General features: G+C 37.9%; 1 protein-coding gene across 1 annotated transcript in view; it reads left to right on the plus strand.

Annotated features, from left to right (window-relative positions):
- The window catches only part of CUBN (cubilin (intrinsic factor-cobalamin receptor)), a 259,342-nt gene that overhangs the window by 190,540 nt on the left and 50,924 nt on the right, over positions 1–17,878 (plus strand). Inside the window, exons 49-55 of the mRNA XM_012660902.1 lie at positions 464–670; positions 2,457–2,606; positions 4,442–4,563; positions 5,106–5,331; positions 6,805–6,992; positions 12,090–12,246; positions 13,766–13,915. Coding sequence (XP_012516356.1) covers positions 464–670; positions 2,457–2,606; positions 4,442–4,563; positions 5,106–5,331; positions 6,805–6,992; positions 12,090–12,246; positions 13,766–13,915 — 1,200 coding nt within the window. The remainder of the gene's footprint in view (positions 1–463; positions 671–2,456; positions 2,607–4,441; positions 4,564–5,105; positions 5,332–6,804; positions 6,993–12,089; positions 12,247–13,765; positions 13,916–17,878) is intronic.

The following is a 17,878-nucleotide window of genomic DNA, read 5'->3' on the forward strand; positions in this document are numbered from 1 at the left end:
TTATTGGTACAGAAAGCATTCGTTTCCTTATTACAAGGGGCAAATTCATTGGCATTTTAGTGTTACCTATTTGATCCAATTAAATTATTGGATTGAGTAGAGAATTACTAATCAGAAGCCATTGGGACCTACCACCATTATACTTGGATATTCCTCCAAATTAAATATTCATGAACAAGAGGCCCAAATTTGGACGTACTGATGCCCAGCCAAAACCCCAGCCACCTAATCTATACCAACGGGGAAATAACGAAGCTGTTTATTTTTACACATCATTCCTTTAGAAATTCACAGAAATTTCCACAGTTTGCACGCTCTTGACCCACAACACTCAATGCACCTAGAAAAACAAATCTAAGCAGTGATGATGCTGATGTCATTTTAGTTACTGTTCCTGCATTGTTTGTATCTCCTGTCGTGGCCGAAATCTTACTCCTTTCTTTGTTGTCATCTGTTTTCTTAGTGTGCGGCGGGTCTCTCACAAATGCCCCTGGAGGAAACTTCACTTCTCCTGGCTATGATGGAGTCAGTAATTACTCAAGAAACCTAAACTGCGAATGGACTCTCAGCAATCCAAATGAGGGAAATTCATCCATTTACGTTCATTTTGAAAATTTTTACCTAGAAAGTCACCAAGACTGTCAATCGGATGTCCTTGAGTTTCGAGTGGGTGAGTTCCGTCAAAGAACACATTCTCCCATTTGTCTACAATATTTTGGAGACCACTAACAATGGAGGGGATCAAATGGCTATAATATATGCACATATGATCCAAAAGATCATATCGTTGTTCCAACAAAGCCGTCATTCTGTGCGTGCCCAGCTGAGGAAACATGCCTGTGCACAGTAAATGAGGAGGATCACTGTTTACAACTAGACCTTGTATCACAATTGCTTGGTTGCCTAGTATTTGAACTTCATCCAGGAGAGATGCTGGCTTGCTTCCACTCTTTGAATGGGGTCAGGGGTCCCTTTGACTACCATCTACTAATCAAGGCTCCTTTCCCAGGAAACTGGAACTTAGCATGGTCAGCATGTATGGGCGGTTTCCTGAACTTACAGAATTTACAAAGGGACTATGAAATTCTTCCTACGACTTAGAAGTTAAGAGAAGTTTTGCAATGTACTAGATGGAGAAGCACATGGAAGATATTTGGGGAATTAAACTAAAAGCAGTCAAGTTTGTGTTTGTTTTCATGATAGAAAAGGTTTGAGGTGTGCTTGGTGAACTGTAATTCTCTTAAGAACTTAAAAAACTCTGCATTCGTGGAAAATTAATCAATTTTAATTCTATCCTTAGTCAAGGCTTTATCCATTAGGTTGCTCCCATGGTTACATTGACACTTTTTTTCTCAGTAAATAAATAAGTAGATGGAGGAGAAAAATGATACAATAGACAATCCGTACTGTCAAAGTTTTGCTGTTATCCCAAAATTTAAGGAAAAGGAGGCAGCAGAAACCAAGTAGTTGAGTGGTGGAGATGTCCTCAGGAAATTATAGACATCAATGCTAGTTACCTTTGAGAACATGGAAGAAAGAACTTTCAAGAAGGAGAATTTGGTAAAGTCTGCGGTCACAGACCAAGGGTCTCAGCAAGAGAATCGTCCCAGCTGTCTGAGATTGATGAGTCTAGAAAAGGCTTACAAGGGAAGTGGAAGTTGTGGTTTGAGAACATTCTCCATTAAATCCTCATAAACCCTCACTGCCTCTACCTGGTTCAAAACCACTGGCTGACCGAATCAAGCAGAACTTCTGTATATCAAATTTCAGTCAAATTCAGTCTTCGTTTTAGTCACTCAGATTTAGAGACAGTTACAATACCATATATCATTGATTTCGAAAGTCAGTGATGTTCATCTGACAGAATAAACAGAGAGCAGAGAAACGTGAGCTCTGCAGTGCTCTATAAATGTTAATCAAATTTCCATGAGAAGTAATCCTCATAAAAAATATTCAGCTCAAACATGACAGTTCTTGGCCTGAGTGCTGAATATTGTGTTCAATTTAGTTAATTGAATACAGTGAAGAAATCTTTAAAATTTTAGGCAGTCGTCACTTATCTTGAGGATATATCTTGTCACTGTTGCTATAATATTTCTTACTGCCTGAAAAAAAGGTGTGTTCAAACGTATTATTTTAATTAGTTGTATCTGTTTGGATATGCTGAAATAATTGTGAAAACACAAATTGCAACAAAGTGGCATCTGTGGTAGAGCGAGGTGCATACCAAACTAGCACTTTTTGTTTGTTTTTGTTTTACTCTGTTGTAGGAACTCATTCTTTTGCAGTTGATAAAGACAGAGAAACTTTTTGCAACATTTGCTACTGAATCAGAATTTAAATGCATGTCAATGAATACTTTGAAATGTTCTTTATTATTTGCTCCTACTGAATTAATTGGATATATTTCTCAAAAGCTATATAAATAATGCTGCTGGGTGTACTATTTTGTTTAGGTGATGCTGATGGGCCCCTGATAGGGAGATTCTGTGGCCCTTCAGGGCCTACAGTGCCACTGGTTATACCTTATCCTCAAGTGTGGATACACTTTGTCACCAATGAACGCGTAGAACATGTTGGATTCCATGCAAAATATTCCTTTACAGGTAAGAATTATGATTACAATTTCAATAAAATAATTGATAAAGGTTTATAATTTTTCCATAAAGATGTCACATATATTTTGTGACATCTAGATTTTGTGACATACCCAGATTTATTTCTAGGTGGCTATTAGTTTTGTTGCTAATGTCAATGAGATTTTCTAAATTGTATTTTTTAATTGGCTGCGTCCAATATCTAGAAATTTTATAATTTTTATACATTTAACTTTAATTCAGAGATCTGGCTATATACTCTTGTTAGTTTTAATATTTTGTCTATAAATTCTCTTTGGTTTTCTGTGCAAACGGTCATGTCTTCTGCAAATGCAGTTCTTTTATCTTTCAGCCCTGATACTTTGTTTCTTTTTCTTGCCTTATTTTACTAGCTAGGGTCACCTTCATAATATTGAATAGCAGGACTGATAGCATCTTGTTTCTGACCTGAATTTGAATGTCTATGACATTTCATTGTTAAATATATTGGCTGCTTTTAGGTTTCCAATAAATACCGTTTTATCAGGTTAAAGAAAGTTTCTTTAATTCTTATTATACAAAAAGGTTTTTTTAATGTAAAAACATGAGTGTAAGATTTTATCAAATGATTTTCTGCATCTATTGAGATGATCCTATTTTTCCTCCTTTCATTGGTTAATGTGACAAATTATATTGAATGATTTTTTTCTTTTCTCTTGGTAAACCATCCTTGCATTTTCAGGATAAACCCAACTTCATCATGTGATGTGTGTTTTATACGTATTACTAGATATTATATGCTAATATTTTGTATTAGATTTGCAACTGCAACTTTCAGAGTTTGTACCTGAAAATTTAGCCCTACTCCTTTCTGATTCTTTTGGCTCTTGGATTTTTCTAGTCTTTTTTCACGAACGTGGCAGGCCTTTTAGATTCCCAACTTTACGTAAACATCTCGATTCCAGCCCTTCCTTTTGTGGAGGTCCAAGGCCATATCTTCGCCTCCTGTCTGGTCAACAAAACCTCAGACCCCAACCCTGGGGCCCACACCTTGGTTCTTTATCTTCTCAGACTGCCATACTTACAGTTTCACTTCTCTGAATTCCAGTACACTTACTGTATACAGATTTTGGATAGACCCTTTTCTTTCCTTTGAGTTTGCCTATGAATTAAAATATGTTTTCGTTATAGTTTTATCTAACATTTCTTTGTGTTATAAACAAATGGCTGATTGAAGGAAGGAGTGAAATTGTTATCTACTCACTTAATCTTCTTGCCAGTTGATTTTTCTTCATCAGATTGAAAGGAAAGAATCAGGTTCCAGGAAGTAGCATTATTTGTATTTAACATCAGACTGTACTATGCCTTAGAACTATATCAGTTTTTCAATTTTCTACACTAATGCATAATTTGATAGCTGACTATAGACATGTGTGCTTATTACCAAATGACAAAGCATTTAATTACAGTACTGATCATATTCTTCAAGCTTACCTTTATTTTCACCAGCCTGGTGTTTTCGAGAAAGGCAATGTTACTTACTTTGTCCCTAGTGTCTTTACTGTGAGTTATGCACACGTCTAATTATCCTGTGATTATGGTACAGATTATCTTCCTTTTCCTTTGTTTTAAACTTGAGCCTGTCTTCACTATGTGATTTTGTTTAATTAACACTATATGGAATGCTGTTTATTTCTAATCTTCCACCCAATTTTGCTTTGCTTTTATCCAATTGCATTCTTTATTCATTTATACATTTTGTATCATAAAGTATAATGGCAATAAATGCTACTTACTTTGGTTTTTCAGGGTTTTCTTCTTCTTCTTCTTCAATTTTACTTAGAGGGTTACAAATCTCGTTTCAGATTGTGGTGGAATACAGATAGGAGAGAGTGGAGTGATCTCAAGCCCCAACTACCCAAACTCTTACGACCGCTTGACCCACTGTGCTTGGTTGTTAGAGGCCCCACAAGGATACACCATCACTGTGAGTCTGAATGACTGGGTGACATACTTCTCACACTACAGAATAGCAGTTTGATGTCCTGCATGAAAATGGAGTTCTTTTAGTAAGAAAGTGACCAGAGAGGCTTTGGTCCTGCAATCAGATCACTGTTTCTCTCTAAAATTCTCTCATTAGAGTACATATTAAATACCTTGGCATCTGCAAGTCTACGATAAATGAAGAACGACATCTCTTTTTTAAGCATAGGAGAAGCTATGTATAGAAGATAATTTTACATCTTGCAGAGAGGGGTACTCATGTTCTTGCTGTGAGTTGCTATCCCAGCCTAGGGGACTGAGTGGGGAACCCCCAACACAATGACGCTACTTCCTGGAGAAATACCCCTTCTCAAAATTTCCAAGAGAAACTTCAATGAGGAAAAAGAGCAGAGGGGAGGGGAGAATTAAATAAGAGACAAAATACAAAATTATATAAATAAAAACAAAATAAAAGGATTTGTAAGGGCCTTATCTACCTCAAGGTCGCAACTCAGGGTGCCTCATTATTTCTTCTTTCTCCCGCAGCTCACATTCAGTGACTTTGACATTGAATCCCAGACGGTTTGTGCCTGGGACTCCGTCACTGTCAGGAATGGTGGCTCTCCTGGATCGCCCATAATAGGACAGTACTGTGGAAATTCAAACCCCAGTGCAATCCAGTCTGGTTCTAACCAGCTGGTGGTGATTTTTAACTCAGACCATTCCATAGAAGGTGGTGGATTTTATGCTACGTGGAACACACAGACTTCAGGTAAAAGAAATGTTCTCTGCATTTGCTTTTTTTCCCCTGGTGATGTATTTACTAAATTTATTAACTAACTTAAAATATATACATTTTGTACCTACTTGATGTTGGGCTCAATTTTAGTACATATGATCTCATGTAGCCACACTGGAGGATCACACAATATCAATACGTATCATCTGTTTTGGGTGGGAAGGAGCAAGGGAACGTGGGTTGGTAGTTTGCCCAGGACATACAGCCAACAACTGGTAGAGTCAAGATAAAGGCAGTCAAGCCCAGAAACTTTGATCTTAACACTTTATGATGTTGCCTTCATAGGCAAAAGGGCATGGCATAACCAGGGAATCTCGAGTAATAGAAATATGTGTTGGAATCACAAGTAATTTAAAATATTTGGAGCTTAGAGGCAGAATGCCAAGTGGTGAGCTGGGGGCAGGAAAATAAGTCCCCGTCATGAAGAGCCTTGGTTTGTAAATTATCCTTGAGCAATGGGGAGCTATTGAAGTTTTGAGGAGGAAGGTGACAAGATGGGGTTTGTGGTTTAGAACAAATGCTGTAGTATGTGGGTGCTGAATCAAAATATCACAGATTTGATTTTAAAAGATCAGCTACTGTGCACATGTGTGAAAATTATCAGAAAAATATAAGGACTTGTATCGGAATTTAAGTAAATCCTGAATATCATATGAGACAATTCTTCCTAGTAGAGTCAGAGTTATTCTGAAGCTCTTTGTAGAATGAATCAAAGTGTCCCTCATTAAAAACCACCAGCAGCTATTGAATTTAGAAGGGAGTTTCAGATGAATCACTGATTTCCAAGGGTTTAACAACAAAAGATTTGGCGAATTCTCTTTAACTTCATTTTGTGTTGAATTCATATTTTTTCTTTGTCATCTCTTAAGTACATATTTTACGAGTATTAAAATAATTCTAGATTTTTCTTTCTTTTAACCCATGTGATTTATTTTTACCCTTCAGTCGGTGTCAGTATGAATGAGCCAGATTGTTTAATGGAAGAATATTCCTCAACTCAAAATCTCTTTCTCTAGTCCAGTATGCTAGAGTAAAATTACAAATGAATGTAGAGTTGTATTCTCATGTGTTAGTGATAATAAAATACAGAACTTGGCACTGGCAGGTTACATAGACTATGTAGCCTCAAGGAGAATAAAAAATCTTGCTGTTGTTTGAAGACAAGATAGAGGTCTGTCCTCTTTATGGCAAGGACTAGTGGTCTCAGTTGAGTTCAGTATCATTGTAACACAGTTGTATTAATAACAGCTGAAGTTTCCTCTCGATTCAAGCACCTTTCCATTTATTGAGAGATCTTGCTGCATACCTACCCTGAAGGTGAGTCATCTCTAAAGAAAGATGAGCTGAAATCTCACATTTAGAAATGTTCCTTCTTTAGCAGTCTTGGGTTTCCAAAGTTGTTATTTTCCTCACAAATTGATGACATTTTATACGACAATATTTCAGGTTGTGGTGGAATATTTCATTCAGAAAATGGTACAATCAGATCCCCTCACTGGCCTCAGAATTTTCCCGGAAACAGCAGATGTTCCTGGACAGTCATTACTCACCAAAGTAAACACTTGGAGATCAGCTTTGACAATAACTTCCTAATCCCCAGTGGTGATGGACAGTGTCAGAACAGCTTCGTGAAGGTTAGTACACTTGTTTATCTAACTGGAGCCAAACTGGTTTCATGAGCATAAATGTTTAAGGTGGAAATCACTCACTGTCTCTCAAAGTAAGAAAAGGACAATTTTGCTGCTTGGATTTCATGGATGAAAAAGTGAGAAACCTTGACTGTTAGGAGTTAGAATTTAAACCACAGCACAACATATTGCCCTGTGATATTTCATTTGCTAATACCTAGGCAAAATAACTTAATCGAGGACATCGTTCTTTGGCCTTATTAAATTCTCATGAACATTTCTTTTGGAAACTAAGAGAAGGCCAGTTTTCTTTCCTTCCTCCCTTCCTGCCTTCCTTCCTTCTTTCCTTTAATTTTCTTTCTTTTCTAATAGATCCCAAAGGAAAAATGCCATTTCCAATGTAAGGCACTGTCACATGCAAAATTTAAAGTATGCAGCAAAAATTACAGAAGGTTGGAGAATAGCTACTTCCAGCCTTCATCTTGTGCCTTAACAGCCCACAGCTGAAAAGACCACAAGAGACTTATTTTGAACTGATAGCAACAGGGCAGTCACCCAGGCTGTCTTTCTCTACAGTGACAAACTCTGCTCACGTGGCACTGACTTTTCGCTTTCCATTGACCTACGATCGTGTGATTTTATTATAAATTCATTTCATCTGTGCTATTTTATGTCTTCTATGTTGTATCTCTAAGGAGCTATGCATTTTAGTGGAAAGAACATTGGCCTTAAGGTCACATTAGCCTGGACTCCATTCATAGCTCTCATGCTTACCACCTGTATATTCTCCTGTGAGCCAATTAAACACTTGGGCTTCAGATTGTTCAATTATAAAATGAAAAGAGTGATTCCTCCTTTAGCAGGATTGTTTTAAGCACCGGAGGTGATATGATATAACATAAATAGTGCTAAGTACTTGAAATATAAAATCGCCTAATGAGCAGAAGCAGCTTTTATTGTTGATGTTATTATTTCATATCATCTCTCAAATTATGTTTTATATCTCATTGATCCACGCTCACTGTTTAAATGAAAATCTCATGTAAAATGTGTCTATAATAAAACACATTTAATATACACTTTTCCTCATTGCTTTTTCCATAAAATAAATGAACTCTTGTCATGAAATGATAAATATCAGTGGTTGAACTTAAGTAAAGCCTTGAACATTCTCCGAGTGTAAAAATGGAATGTGAGAAATGCTTTAGGCTCCTTCTGCCTCTGGACAGAATGCGAGGGCCTCTGACAACACCACTGGCCGGTGGGATCATTTGGGAACCTGCCAAAAATAAACGGCCAGGGGAAACACTTTTTTTCTCCTGCTGGGCCTGAGAACCCTATTTCTGCAAGAGATGCTGTTGCGTGAGTGGGTAGAACTAGCAAAGGGACCCAGCTACAGCAAGCAGCCTGTGTGGGAAGCCCCTTGGTGTCTGACAGCCCGAGACTCTCTTCACCTGCCCAGAGACATCAGGGCAGGTAGGACTGGAGAGAAGGGACCCCATCACAGAAAGTGGCCCAATCTGGGAAGCCTCCTTGTCCTCAAGGGGCCAAGACTTTCCTCCCCAACCCAGAGATGCTGGGGCCAAGGGGAAGAATTGGCAAAGCGCATGCAGCCACAACAAGCATCTTGGTCCAGGAAGCCTCGGTGTCCCCTCAAGTGAGAGGTGCTCCTCCTCCACCCAGAGGCATGGGAGCACTCAGGGGCCACTGGTAGGGGATTCCTGCTATACCCTCCCCCTCCCACGGACAAACACACAGAGGCCCAACCAAGTGAAGCATCCTCTGTCCCCTCAGGGAGCCCCAGCAGCACCATATAGCCCAAGCAGACCAAAATTACACCACAAAGATTCTGAAAATGAAGGGCCATTGGAACCACAGCTTAAAAAAGTATGTGAGACCACAGGGTAGACATAAACAGGGTGACTGCCTGCTCAAATAAAAGATTTAAACGGGGCCCAGAGTCTCCTAACATAGTAAGTAAAATGTTCGGGATATAACCAGAAGGCACCCATCACACCAAGAACTAAGAACATCACAACTTGAGTGAGAAAAGACAATCAAGTGCTGTCAGCACCAAGACAGATCAGACGTTGGAATCCCATGACAAGAATGTTGACGTAGCTGTCATAAAACGCTTCAGCAACCACCAACAATTGCTCTTGAAACAAATAAACAAATAGAAAAGCTCGGCAAAGAAAATAGTGGTTATAATGAAGAACTAAGTGACAATTATAGAACTAAAAAATATAATAACAGAAATAAAGAACTTTCTGGAGGGGCTCAATAGCAGAGTAGAGGTGACAGGGAATAGAATCAATGAACTTGAGGACAAAGCAAGAGAATTAACCCAGTCTGAACAAACAAGAGAAAATAGACTGAAAGAAAAATGAAAACATGAACAGAGCCCTAGGGACACATGGACAATAACGAAACATCCAATGAAAGATTCCCTCTGAAGGAGAGATTGCAGCTGAAAGAGTAGTCCAGGAACTAATGGCTATAAACTTCCCAAATTTGGCAAAAAACCCCCACACACCTACAGAGTCCAGAGGCTGAGTGAACCCCAAACAAGGTAAACACAAAGGCATTCAAGCCAAGACACATCATAATGAAACTTCTGAATATAAAATGCAAACAAAAGATCTTGAAAGCAGTCAGAGAAAATTGAGACTTTACCTATCGGGTCAGACCAGTTTGAATGAAAGCAGATTTCTTATCTGAAACCATGGGGGCCACAAGGAAATGCCACTATATTTTTGAAGTCCTGTCAATCATCAATTTTATATCTGGAAAACTATGCTTCTAGAATAAAATGGAAATAAGAACTTCTCATATAGAGGAAAACTAAAAGAAATTGTCACTAAGAGGCCTACCACTAAAGAGTGTCAAATGGAAATTCTTCAAACAAAAATGAAATGATTCAAGAAAGTATCTGGAAGCATCAAAAAGGAAAAATGAATGTGTAAAGAGTAAAAATATGTGTACATGCACTATATAGATGGTAAACACATGAAATGATCTTCAACACCATCAGTTATTGAAGAAAGCTGAGTATTCTTGATGTTCTCTGTTAAAGAACTTGAGGTTATTTACTAAGTTTTGGCTTTTCTCACTTTGCCTGTTTAACAATGTTTGTAAAAATATAGTATATGAAGATATTAACTCTCAGTACATTTTATTTGTAATTTTATAAAATGTAGATAGAAAATTTCTGTATACTGTTTCCCTGAATAGTTGATTAAGGGGAAAAAAATCTTAAAATTATTAAGTAAAATTAGGAGTGTGTGTTTCTTTCCTGACATTTTTATTGATTTTAGGCGTTTTGAAGAATATCTGTGCTTTTGTTCTCAGTAACTCCAGTGTCAGATACTCCCCTTATCTAATAAATGGCAAATATAATTTGTCTTTAGTAAGGTGACTAACAGCTGAATACCTAGCATTTGAAAATAAATTGAAATGATATGGCTTCAAGGAGCCGAGAAATATTCAATCAGTGCTGTGAATCAGTGCTATTTCGTACCTCTTCCTGTGAACTGATTTCCCAGTTGAAATATTTTTAAGGGCCTGATGTTTTATTGCTCTGTTTAAGGAATAGTCCTGAAAGAGATATGTTTAGAGTGAGTAATTATTTATAATTTGATGTGATCAAAATGTTGAATAGCCAAGTAACACGAATCTGTACCCAATCACCTCCTGAACCACATAATTCTCAGGAGTGTGTGAGTGGGGGGAGGGGTTGTTCTGTCCATTACAGGATGTTTAGCGACATCCCTGGACCCCTACACACTAGATACTACCCCGCCCACCAAGTGTGATAACCAAAAATACCTCTAAACATCACCAAATGTCCCTGAGAGAAGACAAAATTGCTCCAGGTTGAAATCTGAGCTAGGATGGTCTGGTTAGCATGTTTAGTGGTCTTTTTTGTACGTTGTACGTATTCATTACCTAATATAAATATTTTCCTTGAGTGACTCAACATTTTAGATATCTCTCACCTGAACTCAGGCAAAACCCTCCTGATTTCCTGGCATCCTCTCTTTTCCTCCTATTCTCCACATTATAATGTTTTACAAAACCAAGTTTCCTGTGGCTCCTCAACAAGGTCGGGACACTGGCCCAAATCTATGCCACGCCCCGAGGCCTGCTTGGGCTGCCCCTGTGGCCCCCTCTCTGCTGCCTCCCTCTCACCTGACTTAGTTTTCTCTCCAGCCGTGGCCCTTCCTGCCATGCTGTCACTGGGGTTTGACAGGCTCACCACCCCCAAATGTGGGGCAGCCCCCTGTTATTCACTCTCAACAGCTCCATTACAACACCCTGTTTCATAGTTGTAATTTTTCACTTAAATTTGTGATTCTATGATTATTGTCTCTCTCTCCTTCCCTGGGCTGATTAAAATTGGTTTGATTCAAAATTTTGATGCTTACCATTTATTGTCCAGCAACTATTTTTTGCATGAGTATATAAATTAAGTCTTTCAAGGTGACCAGACCAATTAAATGACAGCCTAGGTCTACTTGGGAGTTGCCAACCCCATCTTTAATAAATAGTACATTCAGTCTTTGCTTCAAAATGAACTTTAAAATTCAACACTGACAAGAAGTGTTTTACAATCTATTCTAATCCATGCTAATTACATGTATACTTGGAATTCACATCCACTTTCTTCATGCTCCACAATGTGTTAATCTTCACGTGCTTAGTGACATTCTCTAGCTGCGACCACAATTTGCCATTTTCCTGGGATCAGTGGCAAGTGCCACCGAATTCACCTGGCTGCTGGGTCTAGCTCAGCTAGGTCAGGCCAACCAGACATTAAGAGGAAACTGAACAGCAATGGATCTTTTTAAAAAATCACTGCCCAGCTACATGAAAATGAACATAATCTCCTTAGAGGACTCAAGAATGGGATATGCCATTTTAAAAGCAGGTTTAAAAAAGAAAAACTATTCTCAAAAGAAAATATTGCAGGTTTCCCTGTGTTTTACTTATTCTTAATGTTTAGTTCTCTATACACCTGAGTGCCATTTATTTTCAAGCCTAAGCCCATTAAAATATTGTGGAGAAAACCTGGAGCATTAAGTCATGTTTATGACCCTGTAGGTGTGGGCAGGAACCGTGGAGGCCGACAAGGACCTGCTAGCCACGGGCTGTGGGGACGTGGCTCCTGCTACCGTCATCACCCCAGGCAGCGCATTCACGGCTGTCTTCCAGTCTCAGGAGACGCCAGCTCAGGGCTTCTCTGCATCCTTTGTAAGCCGTAAGTAGCCCTGAGAACAAACCCGGAGGTTCTTAGGAGAATGTGGTTGCTGCAGACAGGGTTGGCTGGAACAGAGGTCCAAGGGAAGAAGCACGAGTGTGTCACCGAATCCCAAGGGGACACCTTCCTTCAAAAATCAGTGAGCATGGAACTGAATTCAAACAGTAGATCAGTTGAGAAATAATATAAAAGCCATGAGCACTGTTAGCCAACGTCTAGACATAAGCCAGGGATCCAGAGTGGAGTAGGTATTCTGCAGAAGGTCGTGTGGCCAGTTCATTAGTAAACAGCCAGCGTGCCTGGCACAGACCCCAACCACCTGCATCGAAATCCCCTGGGCAGGCTTGAAAAACGTGCAGACTCTTGGGCCTCACCCCATACCCACCTGAACTCAGAATTCCCGTTGGTGAGGTCTTGCATGTTTTAGGTCTCATCCAGAGGGTCCGCATGCTCAGTGAACTCTGGAAGAAAGTTTGGGAAACTTTCTTCTGGGTTTTCACTTCCTGGCTTGGTAGTGGCTCCGCATCTCTGATTACTGCACACAGTTGGGTTAGTGGGAAACGTAGCAGTTTTCGGGTGTGTGCCTGTTGGCTGAGTTAAATCAAGTAGGCACTAACTGCAAACCACTTTTTAGGAAAAACTTGAGGAAGGGACTTAAAGGAAATAATGCAGTAAACAGGTATTAATATTTCAGACCTAAATAAAAGAATGAGAGCATTGGAAAGGAAGTATTGAAAGACAACCCCAGACCTATTCTGACATCTTCAGATGGTTTGCTCTGTGTGTGTGTGTGTGTGTGTGTGTGTGTGTATGTGTGTGTGTGTATACCTGTGTATGTTTTAACATCAGTTTAAAAGGACACAGATATTTTCATGCTTGAAAGATCAGGGAGGGATGTGGCTATCTGTAACTACCAATAGTTAGTAGCTATATGAAAAAAAATGCCATTTTAGTGGTAAAAAGAGATTTCTCTTTATTTCTGATACCAGAGATTCATGTGAGAATTTGATAAAAGTTGGGATTAGTAAATTGAAATATTTTTTAAAAGCAACCATTTTGTTCTTATGGCCACATAACAATGGTAATGAAAATAGCATAAGTTTCTAATAATAAGACATTTTAAAAATGGTAAGTGTATAAAATACTAATCAGGTACAAATTATTCTTCATCAGTTTTATTTCTTTAGCTACATGAAGCTATATTCAATCTTTGCTAACTCATCCTTTTAATACCTTAATATTAAAGTATTTGTAGTGGATTTGTGGTAAAATTTCTACCACTTAGCCTGTAAAACTCTGCAACATTTTCTAAAAAAAATACATAATGTTTTTACTTTGCCTGTATATTTATTTTTAAATCAGATCTTCATTCTCTTAGTTATTGCTTCTTTCATTTTAGAGTATCTCAGGGAACTATGTCTCCAGAGTATTTTATGAAATTGTGTCTTTCCTTCACTGATAGAATAGATACTACGTGTGAGAAAAAATGCTCTGATGATGGTTTTTTGTTCCTGTGTAGGATGTGGAAGAAATTTCACTGACCCTACAGGTTACATCATTTCTCCAAACTACCCAAAGCAATACGACAACAACATGAATTGCACCTACATCATAGAGGCTGATCCTATGTCTGTGGTCATCTTGGTTTTTGTGTCTTTCCATTTAGAAGGCAAGTTTATTCTTTTTAAAAAATATAACTTTTCATTGAAAAATAAAAATTATACATTTATGTTATACAGCATGTTTTAATGTATGGTGTACATTGTGGAATGGCAAAATCAAGTTAATTAACATACCCTCTAACTCACCTCCCTCATTTTTTTGTGGTGAGAACATTTGAAGTGTACCCTCTTAGCAATTTCCAAGTATTCAACAAGTATCCAAGTATTTCAGGTGCTCAACATTGTTGTTAACTGTAGTCATCATGTTGTACATAGATCTTCTGAACTTGTTCCTCCTAAACTAAAATTTTGTATCCTTTGACCAACATCTCCCACGTCCCCACTCCGCCCTTCCCCGCCAGCCCCTGGTAACGACCGTTCTATTCTCTGCTCCTGTGAATTCCTATTTTAGATTCCACGTATGAGTGAGTATCCATGCAGTATTTGCCTGTCTGTGTGTGGCTTACTTCATTTAACATCATGTCTTCCAAGTTCATCCATGTTGTCACAAATGACTAAATTTCTCTCTTTTTTAAGGCTGAATCATGTTCCATTGTGTATATACATCACATTTTCCTTATCCATTCATCCGCTGATGGACACTTAGGTTAGTCCCATGTCTTGGCTATTATCAATCATGCTACGATGAACATGCGAGTGCAGATATCGCTTCTACATACTGATTTCACTTCTTTTGGATACATACCCGTAAGTGGGATTGCTGGATGATATGATAGTTCTACTTTTAATTTTTTGGGAAAGCTCCATACTGTTTTCCATATGGCTACACTGATTCACATTCCCACCAGCACTGTACAAGGGTTCCCTTTTCTCCACACCCTCACCAACAATTGTTCTCTCTTGTCTTTTTGATAGTAGCCATGGAAAATAACTTTATTCTTAAATAAATTACAATTACAATTGATTCTTCAGAAATAAATGAGGGGTAAGTAGAGACAGAGGTAGTCTAAAAAAAATCATCATTTGAAGAAAATATTAAAACTATGTTACACAGCAGATTTAATATAAAAATGATTAAAATTCCATCCAATTTTTAAAGAGTACAAGTACCATTCTATATATTCCATTCAGAAGTGAAAAAACAGGGCAAGAACTTTAAGAACACAAGTAACACATAAATTGCTTAAAATAAGTCTGTAGTTCATGACAGGTAGCTCCAAAAAAAAAAGAAAAGAAATCTGAAATGTGTTACATGTTAACATAGTTTTTAATTTATTCATTTGCATTTACACTCTGCACACATACACGTTCATACACACACCCACACGCTATTAACCAGTAAGGGAAACTATCCTGTTGAATCAACATAGGTGCTCAATAAATATTGGATGAGCGAATTAATAAATTAGTATCTATGCTCTGCTTTTATTGAACATTACCATGGGTGTCCTTCCATCTCCTTTCTCTTTGTCATCTTCATCTTCCCAGTTCTGATTCCTCAGTGCTGGAATTCCTAACCACAGTGCCCCTCTGTGTTTATTCCCCACCTCTTGGGGGTGGGCTGTTGGCAGTGAGATTTGGGCTGGGGCTCTGACTGACAGCAGACACAACTGGATGTTTAATGGATACCGTGACGCTGCAGAAAGGACACCCCTTCAAGTAGATGTTTCAAGTAGGTATTTTCACCTACTCATACTCATATTACTATTGTTTTTACAAGTCAACTTTCTACTTCTAAACCACAATTCATCTGTGCATTTGGCAAGCTACCTCTGTGTATTCAAAATTTCTTTCTCTTTGGGTTATTCTCCCCTGGCAGTGAAAAGTTACAATGCTTGGCAAAATGTTCTACAGTATTCAACATCCGGGAAATTTATGGTTTATAAAAATAAAAATGACACATCGGTTCTCATAAATTGATAAATTATACAAAGCCTGTCTTACTTTATCGTTTTGCTATGACCTCACCTCCTTTTCCTACATCTCTGCAGTTTTATTTTTTTGACACATGCATTTGCTAGAAAATGCCAAGTATAAATCTACATATGTCACTGTAACAATGGCATATGAAGTAAAATATAATCTTTTCCGCATTTACTAGCACAAAATCCCAGTAATATGAAAAAGATGTCCATGATATATGAAGGATGGGGGAAGGTAAAATAGTTTTAAGATGATTCAATTTTCTTTTTAAACTGTATGTGAATAAAATCTATAAGGCTATTAAGCAGTACTTTAAGAGTCATTACCACAGTGTGATAGATTTATAGGCGATATTTATTTTCTTCTTTATACTTTTTGTATTATTTTTATGATTCGGGATAATTTTGTAATAATGGGGAAAACACATGTGGCTTGAATTGTGCATTTGTACTCATTAATTAAATAAACATGAGAATGCCGTATACCAATATCATTAACACTAAAAGCGGAGATGCTGGTAAATATAAAATATATATTAATAAAAAATATAAATAAAGCCACAAAAAGTACCACAGATATCAATGGTATATGTATTATTACATACTTACCACTAATCACATGACTTCGGGCAACTCACTTCATCTTTCTTTCTGATAATCACTTTGCTTTATATATATAGCATTTTGTTTCATGTATATAATACATATATATAATACATGTACATATTTTTTTTTGAGAAGAGGTCTTGCTCTGTGGCCCAGGCTAGAGTGCAGTGGCACCATCACTGCTCACTGCAGCCTCAAACTCCTCTACTCAGCGGTCTTCCTGCCTCAGTCTCCCCGGTAGCTGGGACAATAGGCTGCACCACAGTGCGCAGATAATTTTTCTATTTTTTGTAGAGATGAGGGTCTTGTTGTGTTGCTCAGGCTGGTCTTGAACTCCTGACCTCAAGCGATCTTCCTGCCTTGACCTCCCAAATTGCTAGGATTACAGGCGTGACCCACCGTGCCTGTCCGTATATTATAATATTTGTATTATAAACATATAATAGTAGTTTTGAAAGTCAGATAATGCCAGATTAAGTGATTTCTACTTCCACTAATGGATTTGCTAATATTCACCCAGCCGAAGACTATTTTTTCCTAAGATGATAACCTTACAATAACGACTTGTGACATTTCCAGTGTTATAAGTACTCAGCATTTTCAAACTGCTAAATGAGTAATTTTTGGCTATAGATTTATTGAATTAAATGAGTCCCAAAAAGGGCAACATTAATCAAATTTATTTTATAATTAGATTCTTATCATTAATCACATCAATACTGATGTTTATTGAATACCATCAGCAAGCTAGAGATTCCCTAGCTACGGTAAAAAGAATCTTTCCTCGGCCCTTCTCAAGTGCGCCTGAGGGAGCATGTGCAGTACATTGTGATAAAACTGAGAATTGCTCTTGAGGAAGGTCATGGCTTTATTGAAGGCTCTTGGCCTTTCCAGCTGCTACAGGCAATAGGAACTGTTTCTGAGAGACTGTTCAGATGGCCAAGCATTTCTGAGCCCAGCCTACCAGCAGAGCCTCAGTTGGCTTAGGTGAAGATGAAGGTTACAGATCTGTTGTCATGGTGGGCCCTTGGCACAAAAGGCAGAATTGTCAAGGAAAAGATGAGCTATCTCAGGCTGCCACATACTGTGGGGAAACACACTCGTCCTTACATTGTGTCTGCTAAACACTGACAACTGTTTAGAGAAGGTTTCAATGTTCTGGCAAATACACAGATTATTCAGCCACTCACTATTCAGGCTACAAATTCTCAGTGACCTACTTTCCACTTACCACAAAGTAAATTGCTCTAAAAGTATGTTGCTTTATGTTGGTCTAAATTTCCCTAATTTTCTCATTATTTTTACATTTCCAACACTAGACATTCCATGCACTACAGACAATCAATGTATTTATTTTGGAATCCGGTATTATTAAATAAATACTTATTATTTTCCCAAATATTGAACAGTCCAAAAAGCATATTTTTTGTGTTCTTATTATTCATATGGCCAAATAGATGCTCTCAAATCTAAAAAAAAAAT

Source organism: Propithecus coquereli, unplaced genomic scaffold (genome assembly GCF_000956105.1).
Source record: "Propithecus coquereli isolate 6110/MARCELLA unplaced genomic scaffold, Pcoq_1.0 Scaffold69, whole genome shotgun sequence".
In the NCBI taxonomy this organism is placed as follows: domain Eukaryota; kingdom Metazoa; phylum Chordata; class Mammalia; order Primates; family Indriidae; genus Propithecus; species Propithecus coquereli.